The 22,418-nt window shown below is 42.7% G+C and overlaps 1 protein-coding gene across 1 annotated transcript in view; it reads right to left on the bottom strand.

The window, feature by feature from the left end:
• LOC147727229 (annexin A1-like) overlaps window positions 1–21,436 on the bottom strand; it is a 489,945-nt gene extending 468,509 nt beyond the window's left edge. Inside the window, exon 1 of the mRNA XM_086963595.1 lies at window positions 21,368–21,436. Coding sequence (XP_086819721.1) covers window positions 21,368–21,436 — 69 coding nt within the window. The remainder of the gene's footprint in view (window positions 1–21,367) is intronic.
• Window positions 21,437–22,418: the final 982 nt, after the last annotated feature.

Raw genomic sequence — 22,418 nt, 5'->3', positions numbered from 1 at the left:
CACCTGATGCAATAAACTCGCAGAATTCTTCGATACAAAGATAAAAAACATCATGAATTCCCTCCCACCACAAACTCCTGATGCTATTTCCACGGCCAACGGGCCCCATCTGGCTCCTGATGATCCAGCATATCAACTGTCCCACTTCACCCATCTGACAACAGATACTCTCCTCCCAATACTAAACTCAATCAAAAGTGGTTCCCCCATTGACCCTGCACCACTCAATATTCTCAAGTTAGTGGCGCCCACCATTCTTCCATCCTTAACAGAGCTGATAAACATCTCACTAACCACTGGCATAGTTCCCCCTACCTGGAAAAAAGCAATCGTTAAAGCACTCATCAAAAAACCCAACCTGGACCCACTTGAGCTAGGCAATTATCGGCCTATTTCCCTGCTCCAGGCGTTAGCAAGATAGCCGAGAAATATGTTAATCATGATCTCTCCGCGTATCTTGAAACCAATGGGCTCCTGGAGCCCTCCCAGACGGAATTCAGGCCCGGCCAGAGCACAGAAACTGCAATACTGGCGGTTGTCGAAGAGGCAAGGAAAATCATAGATTCAGGAGGATCAGTGGCAGTGATCCTCCTGGATTTGAGCGCGGCCTTCGACACCGTCAATCACTCGACACTGGTCCATAGACTTAGAGAACTTGGAATCACGGGCCCCGCTCTGGCCTGGCTTGAGTCCTTCCTCCACGATAGATCCTTCCAGGTAGCAGACGGTAATTTCACTTCCAGGCCCACTTCCATCAGCTGTGGGGTCCCTCAGGGCTCGTCCCTGAGTCCGACCCTTTTTAACGTTTAAATGTCCCCTCTTGGTAAGATCGTCACCCCTTTTGGGATCAAGCTTTTAACCTATGCTGACGACACCCAATTGGTCGTCTCTCTAAGTCAGCAAGACCAATCCCTCACCAACCTCCAAAATTGTCTAATCGACTTAACAAAGTGGATGAACCTCTCCCACCTCAAGTTAAATAAAGACAAGACAGAGATAATGATTCTAGGCAACCAATCACTGTACCAACCTAAAGCCCTGTGGCCGCCCTGCATGGGCCCTCCACCTAATCCAAAACAAGAAATCAAGAGCCTGGGAATATGGTTGGACGAAGGCCTCAATTTCTTCACCCAGGCACGAAAAACGGCTGGTGTATGCCATGGCCTCTTACGATCTGCTAGGAACATTCTGCCCCTACTCCCACCACAGTCCCAACAACTGTTGATCCAAGGTTTTGTGATGTCACGCCTGGACTACGGCAACGCCCTCTATCTGGGGGCCCCTAGAAAGGTAATATCTAAACTGCAGACAGTACAAAACAGGAACCCACCGTCGCTGTTCAGCCAAACCTGCCTTGAATGCCTTGCATTGGCTGCCTATTCAGGAGAGAATACATTTTAAGGCACTATGCACGACATATAAAATCATGCATGGTAAGGCTCCACCAATCCTACAAAATCTTATCATACCTCACACCACCAAGAGAACGCTTCGCTCTTCTAACCTCAACTTAGCATTCGTTCCAAGAATCAAGAAAGCTCGCTCTGGCGGCCGACTGTTTGCATACAATGCCTCCAAATTGTGGAACACTCTGCCTCCAAACATTAGAGCCCAGCCTAACCTTCTTTCATTTCTCAGAGCTCTCAAGACATGGCTGTTCCCGTAAGGCTCCCACTGATTCTGGTTCCTATCATTAGCGCTGGGACGCCCACGGGCAGCCATGCACTCTACAAATCTGTAAAATAAATAAATAAATAGCGTAGGGGTAAAAATTAGCATTCCCACTCCAGAGAGTGCAACAGTAGGGAAAACTTTGCATAGCGGGAGGGTAAAAATTACTATTCCCACTCCAGAGAGTGCAACAGTAGGGAAAGCATTGGATAGCGTAAGGGTAAAAATAATTATTACCACTCCAAAGAGTGCAACAGTATGTAAGACGTTGGATAGAGGGAGGGTAGAAATTACTATTCCCACTCCAGTGAGTGCAATAGTAGGGAAAGCGTTGGATAGCGTAGGGGTAAAAATTACTATTCCAACTCCAGAGAGTGCAACAGTAGGGAAAGCATTGGATAGCGTAGGGGTAAAAATTACTATTCCCACTCCAGAGAGTGCAACAGTAGGGAAAGCGTTGGATAGCGTAAGGGTAAAAATTACTATTCCCACTCCAGAGAGTGCAACAGAAGGGAAAGTGTTGGATAGCGTAGGGATAAAAATTACTATTCTCACTCCAGAGAGTGCAACAGTAGTGTAAGCGTTGGATAGCAGGAGCGTAAAAATTACTGTTCCCACTCCAGAGAGTGCGACAGTAGGGAAGGCGTTGGATAGCGGGAGGGTAAAAATTACTAGTCCCACTCCAGAGAGTGCAACAGTAGAAAAAGCGTTGGATAGCGTAGAAGTTAAATTTACTATTCCCACTCCAGTGAGTGCAACAGTAGGGAAAGTAAATACTTGATATATTCATTAAAAAAAAAGATTAATACCAATTACAAATTAATTAAAAATAATTACCAATTTAATATATTATAATAATTAATCAATTAAAAAGTAAAAATAAAAAATATTTAATAAAAATCATTACCTATTAATACAAATTAATTACCAATTAAATTGTAATTCATTACCAATTAAAAATGTAAATAACAATTAATTCAAAATAAATACCAATAAATAAATTAACAAATTTAATTAATTATAATTAAATTACTTCCCACCCTATTCCCCTAAAAAACCCACGGCCCACTACAGAAAATAAATTAATAAAATTAACATAAAAATCAATTAATCAATTAATTAAAATTAATTACCAATTATATTTTAATTAATTACCAATTAACAATTAATTTACAATTAATTCAAACTAAATACCAATAAATAAATTAACATATTTAATTAATTATAATTAAACTACTTCCCACCCTATTCACCTATAAATCCACAACCCGCTACATAATTATATTACGCCAAATTTAAATACCATACAATTAATTAATTAAAATAAATTATAAAATAAATATACACTTTTCACACATATAGTAACATAAAAATACTTAACAAAAAATTGGATATTATTAAAAAATTGATATTAACTTACTTACCTCAAATTCGATATTTTTGTTGTCAATATTCTGTCCATTCAATATTTTTGTTGTCTATATTCTGTCCATTCGATATTTTGTCCATTCTATATTTTGAATTCGATATTACTGCTATTCTATTCGATGTTTTTTTAGTCTATATTCTGTCCATTCGATATTGTGGCCATTCTATATTTTTTAATCAACATTAATGCAAATCGATATTTAAAACTCGATATTTTGAGTGTATACTAGAACACACATTAATATATTCAATGTTACTATAATGAATATCAAGACAATTGGTTCTCTATTTGCCCACTGCTGACTTTTCCAATGATAACGTAACTCATAGTGCTGCTGGGAATTCACCTTTCTATTGCTTGCAATATTTTACTTCAAGAGGGTTTACCTCTTCGGAGGCGTGGCCAAGATGGCAAATGGGGCAGACACAGTATGAAGAGTTCCGTGCCATCCACCTTTCTGACAACATCCTCTTACATAGTAGCCCACTAACCGACCTCAACATGTAATATTAATCAACACTTACATCCACTCAAAACAGAAATGACAAGCTGGCAACGAACTGATGAAAGCATTGGAAAAAATAATGGTAGAAGAGGACTCCGATTTATTCATCCTGGCAGGGGACTTTAACATGTTCCTCATTAGCTGGGATTCAGAGGACAACCTTAACCAAGAACTCAGTGCAACATGGGAGTCCCGCAAAAATGTATAAATCTACAAATTGCTCAAGAGTCTTGAATGGGCGCTATGCTGAAGATGATCCACCAGTGGCAACCTTTCATTCCGATAAGCATTCCCCATCTGGACTACACATTCACATCTCTAAATATGCTTGGCAGGGTAACAGCGTTCAAAATAGGGACGAGCGACCTTAGTGACCACCTTAGTGACCACCTGCCCCAAGAAGCCACAATAAAACTCAATTCATTTCTGGAGACTGAACCACACAGTCATTGATATTGAAGTGACTTCAAATCTAAGGCGGCTTCGGTGCAATCCCTCTAACATCGACTACATAAGCCTCGCAGCGAAAACTCTTTTTACTCAGACGGCAAGTTCCACAAAGTTGACAGAAGTATGGCAAAACTTTATTCTAGACGTCAGTGTGAAATTGCTAAAAGGCCTGCCAAACAGGTCACGCCAAGGACCGGGAACATCAACCAAATTACAATTAACCCCAGAAATTAAAATGCAAAAATGGTTAATAAACCAAACACTGAGACAGATACGAAAGGATACAGCGAACCACGACTTGCAAACAATCCCACGGAGAGCGAAAAAACTGTTAAAACGGATGAAATGGGAAAAACAAAAACAAAAAATGATGAGCTATGGGCGAAACTTTTTTATGAAGTAAAACCGAAAAACAGCTCAAGGTTCTGGCAAATGATTAAAAGAATAAAGAATCCAGGCCAACTCAGCCTAAACTCAAACATAACGGAGGAAGTATGGACAAAATACCTACTTAAGCACTTCAACATTGAGGTCAGCTGTGAAGAAGCAATGACAATAAAGTTCTGCAAAGGAGCTTGAGGGAAATAACAGACAATCCATGCATAACGGCCACGACCCAAGAAATCCACACAAATGGAGTCACGCTACCGCCTCGAACGGAAAAACCAATGCCCGACTCTAGTTCTTCTTGCCAAATCAGGTCTGGACATTTGGCCAACATGCCAGCCGACGTCAAAAGGCAAATAGCCAGGGGAAGACCGACAGTAGCCTCCGGGCCAAACGGCATTCCACCGATGCTGTACAAATCGGACACGGAATTCGGGAGCATAGCGCTAACACCGATATTCAACAACGTAAAGGACACTCAGACTTTACCTGAATCATGGTGCGGGTCAATAATCAGTCCAATCTTCAAACATGGCAATAAGAAACATTCAAATAATTATCGGCTTATTGCCCTCATAGATGTGGAGGCTAAGTATTTTGCAGGAACCATACTGGAGGACCTGACGCTATGGGCATCTGAAAACTCAATAATTCCGATCAATCAAACAGGGTTCTGCAGGGGTCAAGGGGCCACAACCAACATCATGGCACTGACCCTGCGGATGGAAGCAGCAAAAGAGATTAAAAATCCCCTTTTTCTCTGCTTTATTGATTACACTGCTGCATGCGACCACGTGGATCGCAACAAATTCTGGCAGAAGTTGGACGACTGGGGAATACCCTAACATCTCCTAGCCGTGCTGATCTTACTCCACTCAAACACCTGGATTAAAGTTAAACTAGGAGCGGGCACACACCTATCTAAAACCATTCCAACAACAAAAGGGTTAAAACAGGGTTGCGTACTAGCACCAATTTTATTCAACCTCTTTCTTGCGGACCTGCCAGGGGAACTTGATAAAAGCCTCTGTCTCTCTATTCTCTAAACTACAACGTATGGGAAGAGCTGCTCCGACATCGTAAACCCTCAGCTAGAGATTACCTACTTGACTCACTTCAAGTCCTGGGTCTCTACGACCTTTGGGACACCCCAACAGACCTCTTGTCTTTTAGAAAAGTTGAGAAAAAATCAGCACGCATCATCTCCTCTATTGAGGATAAGGACTCATTAGCAAAAAGAGGGCACGGTTGGATCACGCTTGGTGACTATGGAAGAATGCAACCGCAAGTATATTTTAACATTGGAATGAATTTAAATATGGCGCAATTCCGGTAATCCCACATTTGCCATTGTGGGTAAGACAAAACTTCTCGCAGCAGTGCCGTCTGTGTAAAGCTGACAAGGAAAACATTGTCCATGTGATATGTATTTGTCCTAAATTAAAAGAATTGAGGCACAACTTATTAAGACCCTCCTTCAACTCACACGGCGTCCGGACATGCAGGCAGGCTGTCAAATTGTGTTTTAACCCCGCTAATACAAAATTAAATTGTTGGGTCGTAAAGTTTTTTTAATCAGTTGAAAAAAGAAACAAGAGCACTTGAAGGCTGTTAAACATTTTATGGACAACTAAGACACTGATATTAATCAAATTTGTAATACTGAGGAACTGCGCATAATGAACTTTTAACAATTTTTAGCTATGCTTTTATTGTTTTGTAAAGATTTTAATTAATCTTGTACAAATAAAAATGACTACTCACTCTCCGACCAAGTGGGGGCCCTCCAGATGACAGCAGGAGCTGGTTGGGCTGAGAAAGGGGCTGAGGGCAGTGGAGCTCTGACGGTGGATTGAGAGGACAGGTCTAATGCCTAAGGCAAGCTGCCACTCTACCCTTAGGTGACTACCCCTTCCCAACAGCACTGCAGGGCCAGAGGTGAGAGACTGCAGAGCTGCCATGGTACACCAGAGGAACGCATGGCGGGACTGCAGCCTAGGGTGAACCATGGTTGTGGGACCCCATGATCTCCCTCAAAACACTCCCTGATTGGACGGGTCCTATGGTGCCACATCTGGGATAGCTTCCTTCTCTGCCTTAACACGAACAACTGAGGTGGGACAGTAGCAGTGGTGAAGGATATTTACCACTGGGGTATAGGATTACACCATACTGAGCCTTTGTGGGAAGTTTCAGCCCCCCACAGTGCTGAGGTTTGCCTTTTTACTGCCTGTCCCCGCAACTATGAGACAGTTCCTACCCACAGTAAGGTAAGTGTACACTTCTGGGGCAATACTACATTGCCAAAGATTCAATGAACTCTTACAGGCCATCAACCATGTCAAGACTGCATTGGAATCCACATTGGTCACCCTGATGATTAAAATGGGCCTGTTCAGAGCTGACTGAGGGACAGATTGATATCTAATGGATCTGCCTTGGCAGGCACGCAGCCATCAATTGTAGATATGCAGTTGCAACTAAAGGCCCTTTAAGCTGAAGTGACTTTGATACGCACCAGGCAAGACGATGTAAAAGGTCAATAACTTTGCAACAACATTTGTGTGGTGGGTCTCCTGAAGGGAGAGGAGGGCCTTAATATGGACTTGTTTCTTGAAGATTGGTTGTTCAACACTGTGCTGGGAGGAAATAGATCAACCTTCTTCTCAGTTGAACGGGCCAATAGAGTCCACAGCAGGGCTGCCACTCAGGGACTTTGCCTAGACAAGTGGTGGTACAGCTCATTAATTATTAAGATTGCAAACATATTTTACAAGTTGACTGCATGAAAGGCCCCTGGCAAGTGAATAACAGTCCAGTGAACACCTGCCCAGACTACACAGCAAATTTGCAAAGCCAGCAGGGCTTGTTCATAGCGTTTAAATGGAAACTTTGCCAACTAGGTCTACAATATTGACTCATGATCCTAGCCAAATCAACCATCATAGACTCTGAACACATGTATTTCTGGAAGTGGCTGGTATTGAAGGGGGTCACTGCATCAATGCATAATTCGCTATTGCTTAATGACCGGCAACACCAGAGGCCCAGACAGTGGCAGCATGGAAATCCAATGTCAGGCATACAGAAGAAGAAGAGGTGAAGGAGAATGCACAGGTGCTAGCTGAACTGTAGTTTAGACATTGCCAGCCCATGGGTTCACTTGACCATGCAATGGTTTCCCTAGAGAGGGTGTTGCCTTTTCTCCGGAAGAAATGCCACCTCAACCTAGGTCAAGCCATGCTCTTACTCCCATGACAGCAGACCAAGTGATGTGAACTGAGGTACTATATCCTTTTTCCAATCTGTATACCAGGGCTATGTTTTTGTATGGGAGAGGGGTTCAATTGCAGCTGTATTATGGGTGTTGATGGTCAAATATCTTTACCACACATGGATATGCCAATCCACTGAGTCTGAAGGACATTTTTACTCTTGTTACATTGTAAAGTTTATATTTAGTCTAGAGCTTGTTGCTGTCTTGGCTTGGGGATGGGATTTGAGATTTATATTATTGCCTTCTTTTTTGTGAGACCAGACCACAATACAATATCGATCAAAAGGAGGTCAGGGATACCCTGTGAAATTGGGGTCCTTGCTGATTTGAAAGGTGCGGGAAGACAACATGCCAATCACAATCAAGTCAGAACATTTGACATCCGACATATGACATTATGACCTGGAATGTAGGGGATATGACCACACCTAGATGCCGCCACAAAGTGTACTCTTATCTGCGATGCACATAGATCCACTTAGCATACCTACAAGAAACCCACATGATGGCCATGGAACTCTCAACCTCAATCTCTGTTGGAGAAGAAAGATTGTTCACACCTCCTATTTGGCATATGCAATGGGGATGCTTCTGTGGGTGGTACCAGCAATGCCTTTAGTAAAGGCAGGAAAAATGGCAGAATCCATAGGGTGCTATATGTAGGTTGAGGGGAGACTTAATGGTGCATCAAACTCAATAATGGTGCTGTGTGCCCTCAACGTTGGTCAATCACAATTCCTAGACATGGTAGCCCCCGCGATGATACATGTTCTAAAAGCTCCGTCTATATGTTGCATATACTTTAACTATGTGAACTACAGTAGTTTGGAGAGATCTATATCTCTGCTACATGGCATACATCTTCATAGAATAGCTAGGACACAACTGCCAGAAGTACATGTGGCGCTCCATGCATCACCTCATGATAGAATACTCATTATTCCGCATTTTGCACACTAGAATTAACCTTCTCTTTGCAACCCTGACATGTTTGGGGCAGACGGCAAAGACCCATACCTACTTGGCGGTTACACATATGGGCCCTATATGATGACGCATTCCATAGGACTGTAGACACATACGTAACCCAATTATTTTAGGAAAATGATGAAACAGCGATGGAGTGGGATGCTGTTAAGGTGGTCATGCAGGGATAATGCCTCAAGACTGAGTATGTGTGAAGCTCACACTGCAAAGCAAACTTGTAAAAGAGTATGCTATACACGAGGCAGAGGTGAGTGACAGAGAAAGTATAGTGCATTTGATCTAGCTCCCTGCTCTTAGAGCAGATCATAAGTCCTTAGTGGATAGGCTAAGAAAACTGGATTATAAAGAATACATAACTAAACAAGTTAAAGAGAGAGAGAGAGAGCATGACACATATGGCTTGCCTGCTGCTCTTGTACACCAAGACCAAAATGATTTCTAGGGAAGAACACAATTCTCAACCTGAGGCGTCCCTTTTATTTCACTGAGGAATATCCCCAACTTTGCCTCTGCCCTTTAGAACTTTGCTTAGACATACACAAAGCCTTTTATATTCTGGGTTGACCCTATCTATATGGAGTGCTACTCACACAATGGGCCTGGGACCTCCTATATGCTAATATAGTTGCCTGGGTACGCACAGGTAGGAAAACCTTCTCGACCATTTGGGTATGCAGGGGCACCAGGCACGGTTGTCCACTGTCACTGAATATGGTTATGAGGTGCAAGAACCCTTTGCAGGCTTGTTTCCGCTGCAGAGTTCACAGTGGGGGATCCTGAGTGGAGACCCATGAGAAGCAATATTATTATATGCAGTTCACACCCCAGTGTATCTTAGAGATGTACGTTGAGACCTACTTGAGTGATGGAAGCAATAAACAAGTTCAAAACTGCCTTTGGCTTGAAATTGAATTGGGCCAAATCCTACCTCTTACTTCTCCAAAGAATTCTAGAGTGTGAAGTGTTCTACCACATGGGCTTAACGTGGCAGTACGGCACATTCAGAGTCACTTGGGGTCAATGTCTATCACTCAGATGAGAACTTAGTATAGGGAAACTTGGGGGTGGTGATGGCCAGCATGTATCAGTCATGACATTCTGGAAGTCACTACCACTCTGGGAGTTAGATTTGCAATAGCAAAAATGTTGCTCCTACCTAGGTTACTCTGCTATTTCTCAGTGCTTCAACTCCCCCTTCCCCGGCGATTTCTTCAAGACTTAAATACATTTCTTTCTGATTTGATATGGGCCATAGGGAAGAACCTGCATTGCACCAATAGAGGGGGGGAATGGGGCCCCCTAACTATGAGCTGTACTATTCGGTGGCACAACTACAGTAGACCATGCAATTGTTATCAGGCACACTTAATCCAGAACAGTTGTCTGTTTTACAAGTTATGTAAAGGCAGGGGATATTGGAATGACTTATGGACTCCCACAGAGACACCCCACACATTGGACAACTTGCCAAGGTGGCCAAATACTATTGTCACATGTATGTACAGCCCAGGAGCAGCCCCCTGGAGTACGCACCCAGCCTGCCACTATGAGTATTCCCTGCATTTGCAAGGTGGCTGACTGACACAATATAAGACAGTGGATGGAGGCAAGCATGCTCAGGATAAGTAACCTGTACAAGCATAAATCCTTGATGGCCTTCTATGTCCTCAGAGAGTGTTACAACATTGAGGAGAGCTAGTGTTTAGCACACAATGCCCTGACAGCCATGGCAGGTACCCCGTGGAGCCCTAGTTGTATATACCGAACATTGCAATTGTTACTGGAGCATGGTGTAGGGAGATGAGCAATCATATTAATTGACAGTGCTCTGCTGGACTCCCATGACTTTAGTCTATATGCCCTGAGGGATTAATGGGCCCTCTTGCTCCAGCAAGAGCTCACAGGCAGGCAGTGGTCTCTTGCACTGGAGCAGGTCCGGCGAGTCTCCAAGAACCTGTGTTTATAATTCACACACTGCAACTACCTACATCAGACATATCTTACTCCCACTATTCTACATCACATCTTCCCAGGTGTGGACCCGAAAGGCCAATTGTGACTATGTCTGGAGACAGACTTTTACCATATAGTATGGGCCTGCCCAGAAATTGGGCTGAATTGGAAAGACACAATGACGACACTCACAGACATCATGGGATGTCTATTACAGCTTAGTTACCCACACTGTTGGCTGGTTGTGTGAGTGTGACATGCCGTACATGCAAGAACAAATATGTTACAAAGCTTGTAGACCTGGTGTATATACTGTAAACATTTTGCATTGCGAATACAAGGAAGTCAACCACAGTCCTCCCCCATTATCTCTGTGGCTTAGAGACCATTTCTAAAGGGCAACTGCTAAGACAATTGCCTGGCGCTCACTTCCACTACAGTGAGAATCGGTGACACAATGGGAAGCCTGGCCCACATATGTAGACAAACTGGCAGCAAAGACAGATGAGTGACCACCTAGAGGCCCTGCATTCACCAACTGCCTTGCTCTTGTGCCGTTAGCTGTGGCCACTGAAAGTATTGACTCAATGATGAGTGACACAACATTTATGACTGAGGGCTAGACATTGGGGTCCCGCTTCTCACAAATTAATGGTGTTACTATAGCTCTTCCTTTCTTATTTTCTATCAAATCATTGGGTCTCGACACTAAGACACATTGAGAGACTGTGCTTCCCAAGAGAGGCGCAATAGGTAGGTTTCACACAACTGACACGAATGTCAATGGGCAATGGCGAATTGTTACTAATTATTACACAATGTGGCAGTAGCTCTTATGAGAAAGACAATAGGGTGCTCTAACCTCAATTGTCTGCTGACTATGTATACCCTGGACACTAGGATAGATGTCTGTACTCATTTGGGAACTCAAGATGTAGGAGAACACATTGTGGACTCACAAGGCGTAAAATGTAATGCCTACTTTATACTGCTATGTCGGGAATCCAAACCATGCTCATCACTGTATGTCTAGACGTTGAAAAACCAATACAGACTTACCATGGAAAAAGAGTGTTTTATATCTTTTCCTCGGATTGATCTTTTGGTTCTGGCAACTACTGATTATGTGAATCAGTACCAGAAGCTAAGGCAACCTGTTTCTGAAATGTTATATAGTTCAGAGATCAAGATGAAGAAAAATGTTGATAAGTAACAATCATGTTTTTCACTTTTTGCTCCTGGAGTTAATGTTTGGCGGTCTTCTCATTTTCTTCCCATTCAGAAACTCCCAGTCTAATCTTGGAATGATTTTTCTGCCCACTTATTGTTATTCATCAGATCAGTTATGTGGCTTTCCATTTGAATATGCATTTCATTTGGAAAGTTCATTGAGATTTCAGCTATCTAAACTGAAGCCTGTGTCCCAGATTGTAATTTTTAACTTTCATTTGAACCTCTGACACTGATGGTACCAGGACAAACAGAACATAAAGTCCAGACTATTTGTGACTGTCAGCTTTTCATCTTCTATTCTTGATTGAATGGAATGGAAAGGTTTACCCATCTATTGAGTGAACATGGTAAGATACTTCTGCTCATGCTCTGTTACTAGTTTGACACTTCATTTAAAAACATCTTAATAAACAGCGAATTTCTGAGTAGGGTATACTGTCACAACAGTGCCTTGATTCAGCTGCTGTTGGTGCTGTTATTAGACACAACCACAGCAGTGTTTCAATATCAGTTAGAGACAATAGCTGACATGGGTAGTTGTGGACTTGTGTAATGCAGTGAAAGGAAAAGAAGGCCCAACTTGGCCTTTTTCTTTTCTTGTTTTGCAGTGTAAAACCTACAATTAGACCACTCAAATAAATCCCTTTGACAGGTCAAAACCTACCTTTGAAACATTATTAAGCCACATTTATGTCAGCCTTATAGCTTTGAAGGCAGTATGTTGGCAATTAAAAGTAGTACATGCCCAAATGTAACATGTCCTACAGTGACTAGCATTGAAAAGTATTTTTTCACTGTGGCATGTCTAGTTACCGTATGTATAAAACATAGTACAGATTAGCATCCAAATACTGCATCTCAGGAATTGGACTAGCTAGAAAATAAATTCAACAATTATTTGTAACAGTTATTGAAATGCAATTGAATGGAGAAATTGGATTTTTTATTAATATTAAGGAAAGGTAACTTTTAGAAAGTCAGCTCTTTACTGCATGAAGTTCCTGAACTTGTCCTGGTCAGTGAGTAGCATTAGGTGTGAACTGCCTTCCAGGACCAAACAAAAGGCTGGCCTAAATGGGCAAGAATTACTCATCTGAACCTCACAGAATATACAGAGTGGTGGCTGTGGGCAACTTTTTTGACACTACAGTGTCAAACCCTGCTGAAGGGATTAAACCTGCTTGACGGGTTCCCTGTATTTACATACAACACTTCGGGTGTACTTGATAGGCAGAAAACAGGAAAATTCTTATGTATTGTTTGGTTCATGAAGAATCCTACTTTTGTCCTACCAGACCTCTGTGTCTGGGTTTTATGTGGGTACAGACGGTGGCCCAAACTGGATTTTAGTGTAAGATATGGAAGGACACTAGTGTTACCACAGTACATTCTCCACACACACACATCCAGCCCTCAGAGCCCAATTTTAGTGTAGATGAAGAGTTTTGCCATCTTCACAATGCCCAAAGTGGGTAGGGTTAATATTATTAGTATTAATTAGCATTTATAAAGTGCATGGCTACCCAGAGAAAACCCAGCCCTAGGGGCTGTTCAGGCTGAAAGAGAAAGCTATCAATTACTATTCTGGAATAGCCATGTTTTAAGACCCTCCGGAAGGAGAGTGGGAAGTTTCAAGCCGGAGATTGAGAGAGAGTGAGTACAATTGTCTAGCTATGTTATATGAAAGGGAGCCTATTCATTTTAGGAATGCATGCTAAATTTAAATTCTCAGAGCAAAGAGATTTCTTAGGAAGATAGGTGGTAATCAGAGACTGATTGATGCAGGCGGCTGTGCCCCTAAGAGTCTTATGAGCAGTGCATAAGGCTTTAAAGGAGATCCTTTCCTTTATTGGTAGCCAGTGAAAGGCTTTCAGACTAGGTCTGGCTGACTTCGTGCTGCCAAGTCGTGCAACACAATTCTGTGCCACCTGGAGCTTCCTTAGAGTTGGCTTTTATGGCTTCCAAATACAGTGAGTTACAGCAGTCCAGCCGCGAAAGAATGAGGGCCTGGACCACTATTTTCTTAGCTTCAGTGGGCCATAAGGAAAGGACCTTCTGTAGCATTCTAAGTATGGCGTGACAGAACCCTGTCACTGCCACTGCCTGCTGGTCGAGTTTAAGAGAGTCCTCCAGCCACACACCAACGCTCTTAATCTTGGACTTCGGGACTGGGGGGTGCTCAAGTACAATGGCCAGGGCAGTGTGGGGGCTAGCTTGGCAGTATTGCCCAAGTATACTATATCGATTTTTTCTTCATTCATTTTGAGACAGGAATGTTGCATCCAGGTGGCGACTTTTCCCAAACAGAGCTCCAGGTCTGCAGGGTCAGTCCGCGGATGATTTAGAGATATCACCAACTGAGTGTCATCCGCGTAGGTGAGCACTTTGATCCCATACGGCTGGATGACCTCAGCCAGTGGCCTCATATATACGTTAAATAATGTAGAACTCAGAGAGGATCCCTGGTGAACTCCATAGTTCAGAGAAAGAGGGCTGGAGGTGGATTCCCCTGCGAAGACCTGAAAAGTTCTGCCATTAAGAAATATTTGAATCCAGGAAATGGCTTTTCCTGCTACTCCGGCTCTCCTTAGCCGTTCAATGAGAATGTCGATGTTGACCATGTCAAAGGCCGCGCTAAGTTTCAGGAGGATGATGGCAGCCACTCCTCCCTGATCCACTATCCTCCTGGCTTCCTTAACTACAGCTGTTAGTGCAGATTCCGTACCATGTTGTGGACGGAAACCCATCTGGGAGTGATGAAGTAGCTCATGGGTTTCTAGGAAGGCTGATAGGGTGGAATTTATATGTTTTTCTAAGATCATACTAAGTATAGGTAGGAGGGATATGGACCAGTAGTTGCTCAGTGCTTCGGGGTCCAGGCTGGTTTCTTTTCGTAATGCTTTTACAATAGCGTGCTTTCAGACCGGTGGCACAAGTCCATTGGTGATGGACATGTTGAGCACCTACTGGATGGCTGGTAGAACCACATTTTGGTCTTAGATAAGATGTGAGGTGGGCGGGATCTAGGGGAGATCCAGATTTTCTTTTAACAAAAATCTTAGCTAGATTTTCCATGTCCAAAAGAAGACATTCCTCCAGGGTGGGAGTTGCTGCTACACTCATGCTCCTAGCGTAGGCTCCTGTTTCCCAGCTACTTCCGTCAAGCTGGTGTCTAGATCACTAGGTAGTAGGGATATAGGGAGCTTCTTATAAATATATTGTATTTTTCCCTGAAAGTAACTTACCAGTTCATTACACTGTCCCTTGGATGAGCTTCTAGAAGTATCACGGAAAGTGGGCTCCAGGGGAGATTTGGTAATCCGGAAGATTTCTTTTGGTGCGTTTGATGCTGCCTTAATTTTGTCCTCCTAATAAAATGACTGTGCCTTTTTGATTTCCGCTTGATATCACTTTATGTCTTCTCTGTAAGTATTTTTGGTGCTTTCACTGAAATCTTTCCTCCAGATCATCTCTAGTTGTTTGCATTTTTGTTTGAGCAATCAAAGCTGAGGTGAATACCATGGGGAGATATTTTTTCTCATTCTACGATTAATTTTTTTCCGGAATAACTTTATCCAGTGTGGATTCCAACCAACAGTTAAAGATCTTAGCTGCCGAGATGATGTGTGCCTCAAAAGTAGGTTTTGAGTTTATAAGTTGTGTTGACCATGCCTCAGCTGAAAGTTCCGACCATGGGCGGGCTTTCATCAAACTATGTTCCTTGGATTCACAGTGGGAGGGGGATTTTAGAGTGAAGGGGATCATTAAATGATTGGTCCATGGTAGAGGAATAGGACTCTTTACAGTCAACTCCAAGATATTAGTGAACACAGGGTCAAAGGTATGACCTTTTATATGTATGGGTGCGGTGACTTTTTGTATACGTTGTATTGCGGTGAGATCTTGTATCAGCTCAAGTGCCTCTCTTTTACTAGGGTCCTCAAAAGTAAGGTTTAAGTCCCCTATCAGTGTGAAATTGCTGGCAGATTTTGCAAGCAACGCTGCCACTTCTGGGAGTGAGCCAAGGAGAGGGCACCCTGGCCCCGGCAGTCGATAGATAAGAATTCCCAAGAAAGACAGTGTAGCAGATAGAGAGATAGATAAGAAAAGGCTCTCAGAGTTAAGTACTAGATTGGGTTTTGTTTTACAATTAAAGGTTGGCCCAGGGTACCTTTACCTCTACCTCATTGGTAAGTCCATACCCAAGAGTCATTCCCATACACTAGCTAATGTCAGACATATATGTGGCAACTCAAGACACTCTCATCAGAACACTGCTGGACCTGAGGAAGAACAGAAAGGACTAGACATGCTGTTTGTGATTTGAGAGGAGCCTTGAAGGATTGGGCCTGCTCATTCCTGTACACAGGAGAAAAAATTTGACTCCAAGGATCATAAGGCTGATCTCATGTTCAAGCTACAGGGACACAATAAGCTACAAATGTCATTTCCTGAAAATATCCAACTGGGTAGAAGCAGCAGTTCCTGGGCTAGTGGCAACTGGTCCTAGGCTGGATCCTACTGTTGTCCTCTGCCTGATACTCTATGAGACTCTAAGTACCTCCACTGATGTCCTGAGGTCTTTAGGAGCATACTTGTGCAGTTGATTGGGCCTTGAAGGACAGTGTCACACATTAAACTCTTTGAGCAGGATGATTGGTTGCTGTAACCAACCTGAGCTCCATTGCTCATTGGTTTACTGCTACATAGTCAACGTTGTCTTTTCTTGGCGCTATTCCTACTTAAAACTTTAAAAAATCTTATTTCTAGTTCCCTTTTTGGGTTTTTAGCTTTTTGGTGTCATTTTGTTCATTACAATTTGCTCTATATTTCTAATTTGGTTAGATTTTTTTGTATTTTTACTTTTGTTATTGTTTTAGTGCCACATAAATACTTCATCCATTGCCATACGTTAAACCTGTCTGATCTGTGCCATAGCTACCAGGGGTTTAAGCTCAAGTGAATTAAGGGATTTTAAGGGTTCACCCTCACAAGGGTTTTGAATATTCCTCAAACTCGGTAGTGACCCACCCCAATTAATAATCACATTTCGTACACTGATGGTCTGGTATTATCTATTATGTCTAAAGCTTCTGCAAAGGAGATTTCCCTAAAGTAAATGAGCTTAATATGCTTATATTCTAAAGGAGGCACTAGTGAGTTCAAAGATATGCCCAGTGCTTCAGGCTTGAACTCTGAGTGAATCTTTTAACTGTAACAAATAAGTTGTAATAGATTGTCACATAGGTCTTACCAATGCTCAGGAGCAAGAATGAGCTGTCAGTTTATTGATTATTTTGAAAACGTCATTAGAATAATGCAGGACTGTGGCTATGCAAGTACAGTAACATTTCCCGCTTGTCAGAAGGACTTGCTTTTTGCAAGCAGTACTTGCTATTAAGTACTGTTATATTGCTTCCTCTTAGTATTTCAGCGCCACTACTTTCCCAATATTCTAGCTTTATATTTCCAGAAATGAAATTCTGGATTGAAATATAGATTGTCCTTCTGGATGTGTGGAAACGAGTGGTTATGGGAGTGCTTGGAGAGCATGTTGTCCAACACAGAATTTAGGTACTTCAAGATGATCGATGCTATCTTAAAATTAGTAGGTTCAGAGTTCTGATTATCAGCATTGACAATAGGAATTGTTGAAAACAACCTCAAAGTTCTGTTCATCCATGGCTGAAAGTGTTTTGCTAGTTTTTTTTAAGTATTGGCACAGCAATAGCAAACGTGACACCGAGATGTACAGATCAGGGTAATATTATTCAGTAGTCAGCCACAGAATATAAATCCAGAGAGGCATAGATGATTTGTAGGAAGTGGCATTCTTGATGAGTATGTTCATTCATAAATGTTAAGTTGCAAACCTCTATTTCTTTCCAAAATCTATGTCCGGGTCCTCCTAGGATTTCCAATTGAAGATTAAATGTCCCAGAGCAATGGTGAGGTAATTGATCAAGTAACCATCTTCTATGATATATACTTACTCCTTCAAATATATGAACCTACAAATTGAAAACAAATACATCTCAAGTTGCAAAGCAACATTCGTTTGTAATCCTCCGACGGTGAAAATTGCTAAGGTGAGGTGAATATGTAGAAAGAGTGCAAAATTATGATAGTCAATCAGGTCACTTGTGGTCAGAAATCTCTGCACGCAAGTCAAATATATCCATTCCATATCAAGTCTTGCAGAACCACTGACTTATCTCTAAAATGAGAATCATCTATGACACTATGCACAGAGTGATTTAAATACATTGTGGATTATTACTCGTTAGTCAACACTGTAGTTTTACTAAAATATACATTTTATATAACGACATTGTTAGACCTGGCACCATTGGTGTGGGTCTCCCATCCATGTTTTTGCTATTGCCTCTTGTGTTTTTGCCAAGTTTTTGCTGGTCTGGATGCTCTGGGCACTTGCCCACTGCTATTCAGTGCCAAAGTGCAAGTGCTCCCTATTTTAAATTGTTGAAATGGATTATTGACACCATGATTGGCTTATTTGATTTACTTGTCAGATCCAGGTACAGTGCACCATGTGTGCCCAGGGTCTGTAAATCAAATTCTGCTGGTGGGCTTGCAGCACTGGTTGTGCCACCCACAGAAGCAGCTTGTAAAATATCGTTCAGGCCTGCCATTGCAGAGCTTGTGTGCAGTCTGAGACTGCCATGTCGACTTGGCAAGTGCACCCACTTTCCAGTCCCTAAACCTTCTCTTTTCTAAATATTAGTCACCCCTAAGGTAGGCCTAAGGGCATGGTGCATTGTATGTAAAAGGTAGCACATGCCCTGATGTGTGTGGAATGTCCTTATAGTGAATTACAGCCAATTTCGTTTTCACTATTGAAAGGCTACCTGTTCCCATAGGCAGAATGGGCAGTTTGATTATAACAACTTATAATCCTAACTGACCCAGGGGGCTAGGTAGAAATTCGAGTTTAGTATGCCTGAACTCAGAATGTTAAAATACATCTTTTAGTGAAGGTTGTTTTTACATTCTGTGTTTGAAAATACCACTTTTAGAAAGTAAGTATTTTCTTGCCTAACCATCCAGTTGTCACTGTGTGTATTCCAGATCTGGATTTTGAGTGCTAGGGGGCTGGAGATGGCCGTGGCACCAGCAGCCGGTGGGTCAGGGCTGGGCTGAATAGGACCTGCATTGAATAGAGAGTAGGGGGAGGATAGTTCCTTTCACTGCTCTGAGCCCTCATAGAATAGAGAGTTGGGGGCGGAGATTTCCTTTCACTGACCTGAGCCCTCATAGAACAGAGAGTAGGGGGAGGAGATTTCCTTTCAGCTACCTGAGCCAGGTCTGCTCTCAAACAATGCTGCCTCCACCTCCTGCCAGGAAGCTGCACCCAGGAGAACAGAACTGAATTTGACCAGGTACAGACACTTTCTGCCTTCAGAGATCAAATGATTTTTTTAGTATAAATATTGGGGCCCAAACCCCAGAAATGTAGATCACTTCTGGGAATCAAGACGGACCTTTGTCAAGGAGAGAAACCAAGGAAGCTGAAGAAGGAGACTGCCACAGTGCTGGTTGCTGTCTGGGGTTGGCCTGCAGTCGTTACTCAATTCTAAGAAAAGGGAAAAAGGACATTTGTGTACTTTATCATCTTGAGGAAGATATCCAAGGGCTCAGAAATGAGCTTGCCTCCTGTCTGAAGTCACAGGGGCACCAAGACTTCACAACCAGCGTCCCCCTGAATTTCCTTGCAGGGAATTCTACCTGCAGAGAGGTGCCTGCTGTTGTTCTGTGTACCTCTAGTATCTGTGTGTCGCTCGAAGCTGGAAGCGTGACGCAATGAGAGAAGCGCCTCGTTGCCGCAGCAGTTGCATCACCGAAGAAGCGTGCTGCCGCCGCAGCTGTTTGCTGTCGCATCACAGACGAAGTGTATCGCATTACCGGAGAAGCGTGCCGCTGCCGCAGAGGTCGCCATCGCATCACCGCAGAAATGTGTCGCAGGGTCTATCATGGCTCCAAAATTTATCGATTTTGCCGCACGCGCTTCAGACGTGCACGCATCGCATCCCCGTTGTGGCATCGCATCCAAGACACCATTTTGTCGCATCCACCAGATCGTCACATCGCATTGAGATGCCATCTTGTCGCACAGTCACCAGGCTGCAGTAAGAAACGATGCATCAACTCCCCACACAGTAAGGAAGCGACGCATCACCTCCCCTGCGCTGCAGTAAGGAACCGACACATCCACTCCCCTGAGTGTAAGGAATGGCGCATCAACTCCCCTGCAACCATTTTATTTGCATCGCATGACGCATCCCAGGTACTTAGGTGAGTAAAGTGTTGCATTTACCATCTCCCTTGAACTAAGATATTTTATACCATTTTAAAGACTTATTTTTTATTACAGTATTGTGGATTTTTGTCGTTTGGTCTTGTGTTGAGTCTTGTAAAGATTACTTATTTTTTCTAAACTGGTGTGTTGTCCATTTGTATTGTTTTCACTGTATTACTGTATATGTTCACAAATGCTTTACACTGCCTCAGAGATAAGCCTGTCTGCTCGTGCCCAGCTACCAAGGGGGTGAGCAGGGGTTATTATAGAAGTGTAGCCCCTTACCCTGACTTGAAGCAACAGTCCCTATTTGGACAAAGGTGTGAACCATTGCCAACTAGAGACCCCATTTTTCACAGATATGCACAGATATCAACTTCACAATATCGATTTGCATCTCATCCACGTTAGTAGATGTGAAGTTGGGGTAGTAAACCTACACTTCCCCATGTATTTTACCATGTTAGTACATTAGTCGTCAATATTTTGGTTGCAATATATGTGTAGATTCAGAGTTCTGGCCTCAATATTGTGGCGTGAAAATAGCAGTGATTGGAATTTATTTTCGCAGGCTGATTCGGAACAATTTGGTAATCTGTTACGTGGAATTATTGAATAAAACCCCCACGCCGCCGGCGAAATGAATCGGCAGTGGCTTTTTATTTTTATAAGATTGAGCAGTCACTCTATGTTGAAAAAAACACTGCAAATAAAGTTTAATCTGCTGTGGTTTTTCAACATAGAGGGACTGGCTCTTCCAGCCCTCTTAAAGCACAGCATGGCATACGCCTCGGGACCCTTACAGACTAATGTAAGGTTGCCGAGGGGTATGCAGTGCAGTGCATACCCTTCTGTGTCCTTACATACTTTTGTAAGGGCACATAGAGATATGCGTTGCAGTGCACCGCAGTACATACTCCCTGATGCCATTACATAAGTATGACAAATCACAAAGGGGTATGCACTATAGTGGATACCCTGCCTTGCCCACATGCTTATGCAGAGAGTGAGTGGGCGTGGATGTTTTAGAAGAGGCCAAAACATCTCTTTTATATGGCATCCTTGACATACCACGTGATTGGACTCTGCTTAAGGTGTTTCTCCCCAATAATAACAATACATAGGAAACTACCCACTTGGACAATAAGGTAAACTTACAGTCGTTTGGGATCCTTCCAACGCGTCTAGCAAAGTAAGGCTTCCCAAAAGTGCGCATATGATGCTCATTTCTGAAAAAAAGAAAAGAAACGAAAACAAATGTAAAGAAATTTCAGAAAACGATAACATTCAACATATGCAAGAGCAGGCATCATGGTTGTAGCTTCATCCATGTATGATGGTCACAGTTCACCTCGATGTGTAGTACACAGTGTAGTTGAATGATTTTCACAAAGATGAAGCAAACTCTGTAAAAGGTAAGAGGTAGAATGTATATGAATAATGTCGTAGGACTAGGACACTAAAGAAGACACTATGTGCAATTCGAGAATGTGATTTATTTGTGCACATTGAAAATGAAGGAGAGAAATCTTTGCACGGCTAATAAGGAAACAATGCTCAGCGCTTTTTTTGAGTGAAGATTCCATCTCAAGTTTTATATGGCGCTGAGATCCTTTATTTGAGCGGTAAGGGATCTTGGGACATGTTAGAGGGGAATTGCCTAAAAAGACTCTTATCTCTTCCTCAATCTTCAATGATACAAGCCATCAGGTTAGAAATAGCCACAAAATCCTGGAAAATACAATCCCAGATGGCTGTGATTAGATTTTGGAAGAGATTGGAAAACCCCGAAAACCAAAAAGTAGCATATTGGTGTCGCAATGAAATAATGAGAAGCGAGCTAAAATGGACAAAAGGCTGTAGAGACAAACTGAAAGGAATCTGCAAATCTTTGGAGATCGATTGGGACCAAGATTCGCTTCGGGCCCTTAGTACTAAAGGGGACCTGAAGCAAAGGGGGAAGGAAGTTTCTAAAGAGATTGATATAGGCTACCTAACAAATAAAAAATCAGTGGCGCATATGTTAAATGCTTGGTCTAATGAAAACTGGTTCCCCTACCTTGATAGACTTCCTAACCGCGGGCTCAGGCAAGAGATCCTGAGGTGTCGAATCGGGATTAACCCGTGGCTAATAAACAAAGAGTCCAAAGCTAAAATGTTAGATCATGAAGGCTGCTGCAAGTGCAACCTGAGAACCAAGGGAGACTGG

The sequence above is a fragment of the Lissotriton vulgaris genome, chromosome 3_1 (genome assembly GCF_964263255.1).
Source record: "Lissotriton vulgaris chromosome 3_1, aLisVul1.2, whole genome shotgun sequence".
Taxonomy (NCBI): Eukaryota; Metazoa; Chordata; class Amphibia; order Caudata; family Salamandridae; genus Lissotriton; species Lissotriton vulgaris.
The sequence above is the reverse complement of the archived record's forward strand: the minus strand, read 5'-3'. Positions and strand labels throughout refer to the sequence as shown.